The sequence below is a fragment of the Nannospalax galili genome, unplaced genomic scaffold (genome assembly GCF_000622305.1).
Source record: "Nannospalax galili isolate Female #2095 unplaced genomic scaffold, S.galili_v1.0 scaffold1086, whole genome shotgun sequence".
Taxonomy (NCBI): domain Eukaryota; kingdom Metazoa; phylum Chordata; class Mammalia; order Rodentia; family Spalacidae; genus Nannospalax; species Nannospalax galili.
Genome location: NW_008354345.1, coordinates 1,423,235 through 1,431,315, shown reverse-complemented (window position 1 = coordinate 1,431,315; position 8,081 = coordinate 1,423,235). Strand labels below are relative to the sequence as shown.

Below are 8,081 nucleotides of genomic sequence, written 5' to 3'. Positions count from 1 at the left end.
GAGAGAGAGAGAGAGAGAGAGAGAGAGAGAGAGAGAGAGAGAGACACTAAACCAAAGAAATCTAGTACAAATTCTACAAATAAAAATTTAGGTTATAACAGCCTTCCAGGTTATGCCAAGGACCTTAAAATAAAAATATTATAGGAGAGAAGTGATCCATGTATAATATGGGAATTAAAAACTTTTGGATTCACTTTTAGAGATAAGCTACTTAGAACATTTCAATAATTAGGACCGGCCAGATGGCTCAGAGGGTAAAGGCGCTTGCCACCAAGCCTGAAGACCTGAGTTTGACCACCAGAACATATATGGTGGAAAGAGAGAATCAACTCCTTCAAGTTGTCTTGACCTCCACACATGTGATGTGCCAAGTGCATGCCTACATATACACACACAAACAAAATAAATAAATGAAAAATGAGGACATTTTAATAATTAATAAATTATATTTATTTTCCAAAAACACTTGAAATAGGGAGGGACCTAGAATGCATCCCTCTCCTCATCCCTAAACTGAGCTCTTCCTTCCCTGCTCTAGCCTGCTGTATGGCTTTGCACATCTTCTCACACTATCAAAACTTCAGTCACCAAGTCTCCATCAAAGTCTTTTCCCAGTGACTTCAAGACTTGACAAGTATTCCACACCTTGAATTTACAACAGATCATGTTGGATGCAGCATCCTCTGTCCTCCACAGCATCCTCCATCCTCCACAGCATCCTCCATCCTCCATCCTCCACAGCATCCTCCACCCTCCACAGCATCCTCTGTCCTCCACAGCATCCTCCATCCTCCACAGCATCCTCCACCCTCCACAGCATCCTCCATCCTCCACAGCATCCTCCATCCTCCATCCTCCACAGCATCCTCCACCCTCCACAGCATCCTCTGTCCTCCACAGCATCCTCCATCCTCCACAGCATCCTCCACCCTCCACAGCACCCCCCCCCCTCCACCCCCCTCCCCTGCCTCCCCCCCCCTCCCCCCCACCCCCCCCTCCATCCCCCCCAGCACCCCCCCCCCTCCACCCCCCTCCCCTGCCTCCCCCCCCCTCCCCCCCACCCCCCCCTCCATCCCCCCCAGCACCCCCCCCCCTCCACCCCCCTCCCCTGCCTCCCCCCCCCTCCCCCCCACCCCCCCCTCCATCCCCCCCAGCACCCCCCCCCCTCCACCCCCCTCCCCTGCCTCCCCCCCCCTCCCCATCCTCCACTGCATCCCCACCCGACCCCAGCATCCTCTGTCCTCCACCGCATCCTCCACCCTCTACAGCATCCTCCATCGTCCACAGCATCCTCCGCCCTCCACAGCATCCTCCATCCTCCACAGCATCCTCCATCCTTCACCGCATCCTCTATCCTTCACAGCATCCTCCATCCTCCACAGTATCCTCCATCCTATACAGCATCCTCCATCCTTCACAGCATCCTCCATCCTCCACAGCATCCTCCATCCTCCACAGCATCCTCCATCCTTCACAGCATCCTCCGTCCTTCACAGCATCCTCCATCTTTTATGCAGCTATTTCTCACTTTTTCCTTGCAGGTAGCCAATTAAGCTCTCTAATTCCTAGTCCTTGCTTTTCACCAGTGTGCCTTCTTATATGAATTCTCTCTAAACGAAGTTTCAGACGGACCCCAGTAGCAGCCAACCATGCCACTACCTGGGAGCTGAATTTAATGTCCCCTGAGTTATGAGTTGCCAACCACATCATTGCCTTTAGGGACACTTGACTGCTCTGATTCCCGCATGTTCCTTCCTTAGTACTATTCCCCACCCAAACTCTTCGATCCCTTGGGATGTTTCCAAGGTGAATCTTTCACCATCTGCTCCCTCCACTGCACCAAGCCCCTACCAACTGTCTTCTCTGTCATGCGTCCATCTTTATTACCTGTCTCTGAACTGAAGTTTTTCCTGAGCCAGACCCACCATCAGAATAATGGTGAGCCAGCAGGTGTTCTTAAGGATAAAGATGCTGGGGCCTTGTTCAGGTATACTGGAAACTCTGGGCCTAATCCTAAGAAATGTGGACTTTAGGGAAAACTGTGTGTAACTCTGATATAGCCTGCAGATATGTGGACCTTGGAGATGCACAGGTCCCTGTGCCTTTATTTGCTGGAGAATGTCCATGACTTTGAGCCTCATCTTCTTTTATCCTTTCATCCTTTATTTCATCCATTTTGTTTGCTTTTTAAATATTTTACTTACTATTTTTTTAAGTTTTATGTGTATTAATGTATTGCCTGCATGTGTGTAGGTACACCCATGTAATGCAATGCTTGCAGAAGTCAGTAAGGGTGGCAGGTCCCCTGGAACTTGAATTACAGTTGTTAGCCCCTATGTGGGTGCTGGGAATGAATCCAGGTCCTCTGGAAGAGCAGCCAGTGCTCTTAACCACGAGTCATCTCTCCAGCCCCTTTGTTTGGTTTTTAGATACAAGGTCTCACTATGTAGCTTTGGGTGGCCTGGAACTTCCTATGCGGACTGGGCTGGCCTGAAACTTATGGCATCTTTCTGTCTCAGTGTCACAAAAGCTCCTATAATATTACAAGTTTGCATCACCATGCCCAGCTGAAATTCTCTGTTATCAGCATCACCTTATAAACTTCTACCACTTGATAAATGTGCTTGACTTTGGATTCTCTCTCACATTTTTTGTAGCAAATAATCACCCCATCATTTCTAGACACCTTTCCTGTGCTTCTCTGAGCTCTGTCCCTCTCCATTCCCACCAACGAACTGGAATTCTTTCCTTCACTCCTACGTGATTTTCTGGGTTTCTCACTGGGTCCCAAAGCCAGTCTTTCCACATCTATACACCTACTCACTGGTTGTTGGGGAATCACCAATAGAGCATCAGAGTTGCGTACACCTGGATTAAAATCTCGGAGTCACTTCCTAATATCTACATGGCCTTAAGAAAGTAAGCGGAGACTCTATTTTCTGAGGTAGAAAGATAAGGGATCAGACATGTGACAGGTGTTGCTGCATTATAATTGGCCCTCACTGTAACCTTACATGTCAGGACCACATTCATCTACCCTCACTGCGTCATCTTTCGGCTGAACGTTATCTCACCCCTCTCAAATAAAGAACAATTTACCTTGTGACTACACCATTAATACTTCTGTACCTGGTATGTGATGGGGAGCTAGTGAACTTAATCTCTCCATGCCTCTATTTCCTCTCTTGTAAAATGTGTATAAAGTTGTCCAGCTCCCGGGGTTATAGTAAGGAGTCAATGAATAAATACTTCCATATCAAGTGCTTTGCACAGTGTCTGACAGCTGGTGTACAGGAGGCGCTGGATTACTGTTAAATGTAATATTAGCAGCCACGCCACAGCTCCGCAGTAACCACTGCTCCCATCCTGCTGTCCCCGCACTGCATAGCCTCTCCTCACGCAGTGTTTCATCAGCTCCCTTCTCTCCCTGATGGTGTGAGTCACCTAGTGGTCATAAATGAATAACTGCCAAGTTAAATATAATCGCCCTCGTGCCCAAGTGAGTCCTGGCCTTGCCCTGGGTTCAAAAGACTCCTCTGTGTCAGCCTTCTCTACTCTTTCTCAAAGCTGGAAGCCAAAAAGTTCACTTGTTCGCCTTCCTTTTCCCAAACGGCTCTTCCAATCGTAGCACAGCACAGGTTTTCCAACAGCACAGAGTTCAGGGGACAAGCTCATGTGTACACTGAACACTAGATCACTCACTTTTCTACACTGTCCAAAATTCAAGTCATATAATAAACATGGCATCACTGCAATTTTGAAAAAGAAAATTCAAGGTTTACTACGTATTAGTCATTGATAGTCTCTCTCTCTCTCTGTCTGTCTCTCTGTCTCTGTCTCTGTCTCTCTCTCCACTTGAGACAAAGTCTCATTCTTAGCCCATGCGGGCCTTGAACTCATGAAGATTCTTTTACCTCATCAGAAGAAGGTGCTGAACCCCTCGTTATGGATGGTTGTTAGCCACCACGTGGGTACTGGGATTAGAACCTGGGTTCTCTGCAAGAGAAGTCAATGCTCTTAATGAAGCCATTTCTCCAACCCAGACTTCTATTCTTAAATAGTGATAGGAATATAGGCTGGGGAAATGGCTTAGAGGACATGAGTTCTTTTTCTTCTATTATTTTTATGTGTATGAGTGCATTGACTGCATGTATGTAAGTGCACTTTTGTTGTGCAATACCCATAGAAGTCAGAAGAGGGGATCAGATCCCCTGGAACAGGAGTTACAGATGGTTGTTAGCTGCCATGTAGGTGCTGGGAATCGTACCCAGGTCCTCTGTAAGAGCAACCAGTGCTCTTAACCACTGAGGCATCTCTCCAGTCCCGAGGACATGAGTTCGGATTGTCAGCACTGAAATAAAAAGCTGGACACCAGGCATACGCCTGCAACTCTAGTGCTGGTAGCAGTCAGGGGAGACACACGGGTCTCTGGAAGCTCACTGGTCAACCAGTCTAGCTGAGTCAGTGAGCTCCACATTCAGTGACAGATTCTGTCTCAAAGAATAAGGTGATGAGCAATTGAGGAAGACACCTGCTGCCCACCTCTGGCCCGCACACACATGCATACACATGTGTACACATACTTGCACATACACACACAAGTAGTAATAGGAATTGTATACTTCATAGCAGTGGGGTCCCAGAGACACTTTTCATGGTATCTTTACTATGGATGGAATTTTTTGATAATAGACTAAGCAACACAGCCAGGATTTAAACCCACATCTGTGAGTTTCCAAAGACCTAGCTGATCCATTACTAAGATGCTTCAGTTCCACTAGCGGCTCTAGTAAAACACAGACAGAACAGATGTTTGAAGATACACCCAGTACTGGGTTAGAAGGCACCTCGGAGCAAGGTGAAGGACACAGGCCTAGAATCAGACCAAAAATGACTGATTTTCAGCAATTTCATTTGGTTTAACTTTGAACAGTGAATCATTTGATTTGTGATTATTTAATCTTTTCTGGCTTCAGTGTTTTCAATTAGAAAATGATGAATCTGGTTGGAGCTCCTTCATTTTTAAAAGTCCTAAGATAGCCATCCAGCACTTGACACACACCTGTAATTCCAGCACTTGGTAAGAGGAGGCATTTCAATAGTAATGAAATTAACATACACGACCCTAGTCTCATCAAGCTAATATTTTTGCACTCTTGGGACTCCTTGACTGGAAAACATATCGGTCATTATTGAATAAACATTTGTGTGAATCTGGGGAGGGAGGAGGCAGCCAGCAAAACTTCTCTATGTGGAGTAGAAAGAGGTCGCTGTACTTGTACCTGCTTCTGGTTTCTGCCAGGAAGCCAGCACCAGGGCTGCTGCCTCGGGGAGAGTCATTAGCTGGAGACTTGGGTTTCGTCTTTCTGGAGAAACAGAAACATGCACAGCCTTGAATATTCCTGTACATAACTCAGATACTCAGGTCACTTAGATAGTCACGCAAATAAGTCTTTTTCTGCTGTGCTATGTATAATACTAGAGAGACTTCTAGGAAGTTGAAGGAGTATACTGCATATTGATTTGTGTGTTTATTTATTCATTTTATTTGTTTAGATTTTTTTGAGACAGGCTCTCATGTAGCCCAGGCTGGCCTCGAACTAGCTATGCAGTAGAGGATGACCTTGAACTCCTGATCCTCCTACCTGCACTTCACAAGCAAAGGGATTACAGTTGTGTACCACCCGGCGCTGCTTTATTCCACACTTATGTTGGCAGAAGACACAGTCCTGACTCAACACAAACCTTGAGTTTTAATGGGAAGTAAGAGGAAGTTTGGAAACCCTATCCTCACAAAACGAGTTTAAATAAAATTAAACAGCAAACAGGAAGAATTGAAAGAAAAGCATGTTAAGTATCTGCTGTTCACTCAGCAGTGTCGAACAGGTTTCAAAACGAGGTTTTTTTTTTATTCTTAGCATTTGCCTATAAATTTTTACCAAAATTATTTGTATTCCTTTTCTAAAAATGCAATGATGAGCCAGGAGTGGTGGGCACGCCTTTAATCCCAGCACTTGGGAGGCAGAGGCAGGCGGATCTCTGTGAGTTCAAGGCCAGCCTGGTCTGCATAGTGAGTTCCAGGACAGCTGGGGCTACAGGGAGACCCTGTCTCAAAAACACCAAAAAAAAAAAAAAAAAAAGCGATGGCGGCACAAAGTTTTTCAGGGGAAGCAGTAAGACCCTGGCGCTAGTCTTAATGGAGCCTACTTTTAAATTTTTGGTTTTAAACCCTTGAGTAGCTTTTTCTAGTCACTTAAGAGAGACACAGGTTTGAAACTTCTGAGTCATTATTTAATAGTAATTACTGGTGAAGAGGAACACGGGTAGGGCTCTTGCCATAAATGTCCCAAGGCGCTTCTAGAAGCAGCCACACAGTTCTCGCCTCGCGTGTCCCTGGAGACTTCGGCTCATCCATTCTGCCAGCCGATAACTCAGCGAGCGGCGCCCTCCCTCGGAGCCACCCTGCGCCAAGGCGCAGCATCCGCACCCGGCCACCCACCTGGCGGCATCCTGTCCGCGAGGTCCTTCCTGCGGCTGTGGTCAGAGATGAAGCGGCGCCCCTCTGCAAAGAGATGGGGTGACGGGGAGGGGCGGTCGGCGCACCCGCCAGTGGATCGCGGGACACCCTGGCCCAGGCCACCTAGCTCTTCCTGCCCCGTCCTGGTGGGCCACCGCGTTTCCAGCGCCCGCAAGGCGACCCAGGGCTGCCGGAGACCCGAGGAATGGCCACAGGCTCTGGTCCAGTTCACATTCCACCTCCCTCCCTCCCTCCCTCCCTCCCTGGGCCCCTCCCACCCTCTTTCTCTTCCTTCTTTGCATGACGGGCTCTTAGGTTGGCCTGGAACTCACTATGTAGGCCAAGCTAGCCTGGAACATGCGGTCCTCCTGCCTCTGTCTCCAGAGTGCTAGGATTAGAGGCGTGCGCCCCACGTCGGGTTCCCCTCTGATTCAGGATGAAGGGTTTCTGAGTCAGGCCATCTTTCTCTGTCCCCTCTCTCCCTCACCTGCCTTTTCTGGATTGCCTAAGACCTTAAGCATTTAAGGGAGCCAAATGGACATAGTCTCTGCAAGACTCTCTAGGTCAGAACAGGAAGAAGTGTTGCGAACTTACGGGCCCCCTTCAGATAGAGCATAGCTTGGGGAGTCCAGTTCCTTCTCTCAAATAGTCTCTGCAGCCCAGGGAGAAGAGAACAGTTAACAACGAAGGGGGGGGGGGGGGGGGGGGGACGGGACACACGCACACACACACACCGAAGAGGGGAACTGGGCACAATTAGATTGCAGCAGGGGCCCCTTTCTCAGTTTTGGATTACCTGCGGAGCACCACTGCAGTTTCCCAGGATAGAAAGAGCCAGAAGAAACACCAGGGCTGTTACTGCCAGCCTGCGGGCTCCCTGCATAAAATCAAAGACAGGGTCATCAAGCCCTGTACTCCAGTAGTCTGTATTAATCTACAAGGAGTAACTTTAAAAAAAAAAAATGGAAATGTTATTTTTATAACTTCACCCCAACAAAGAATTGGGGAATAACTGATTTATTTTTTCTCAGCAAAATCAAATGATTGTACTATTTTAAAGGCATAGTCTTCAAATATCGTGTCATGAAAATGCTCATTAAATATAACACAGGTAGAAAGATACAAGCTTTTTATAAATCAGCTAAGAATGTGTTACATGTCTAAATCTGTAGCTTACCTTCATGTTCTGGTCCTTTCCTTTGCCCCACAATAGCTGAAACTTCACCTGTGAGTCTTCCAACCTTGTTACAACCTGGGGCTTTTAAAATCTTAGTGTCAAGTCTGCACAGAGGGGAGGATTCCACCCGGGCAGCTTGTCAATCTTCAGGACTGAGCTGATCTGATGACTCCTCTGGGGAGAGTCAGTTGCCGGATGCAGGAGAATGATTGATGAGCGGATATCATTTGTTTAGAAATGGCTCACACCAGGGAGGCGAGTTCTGACTGTGTCCGCATCATTGCCTTGTTTAACTGTCCAAGGCATTTTATCATCATAATTATTAATGAAAACGATCAATAACCCAAGGTAGAATCAAAAGCAAACAGTAAAGTAACTAGCTATGGC

General features: G+C 47.3%; 1 protein-coding gene across 1 annotated transcript in view; it reads right to left on the bottom strand.

The window, feature by feature from the left end:
• Positions 1–7,400, bottom strand: part of Spx (spexin hormone) — a 9,498-nt gene extending 2,098 nt beyond the window's left edge. The window contains exons 1-4 of the mRNA XM_008851603.2: positions 7,314–7,400; positions 7,112–7,169; positions 6,500–6,562; positions 5,283–5,366 (exon numbers count right to left, since the gene is read on the bottom strand). Coding sequence (XP_008849825.1) covers positions 5,283–5,366; positions 6,500–6,562; positions 7,112–7,169; positions 7,314–7,400 — 292 coding nt within the window. The remainder of the gene's footprint in view (positions 1–5,282; positions 5,367–6,499; positions 6,563–7,111; positions 7,170–7,313) is intronic.
• Positions 7,401–8,081: the final 681 nt, after the last annotated feature.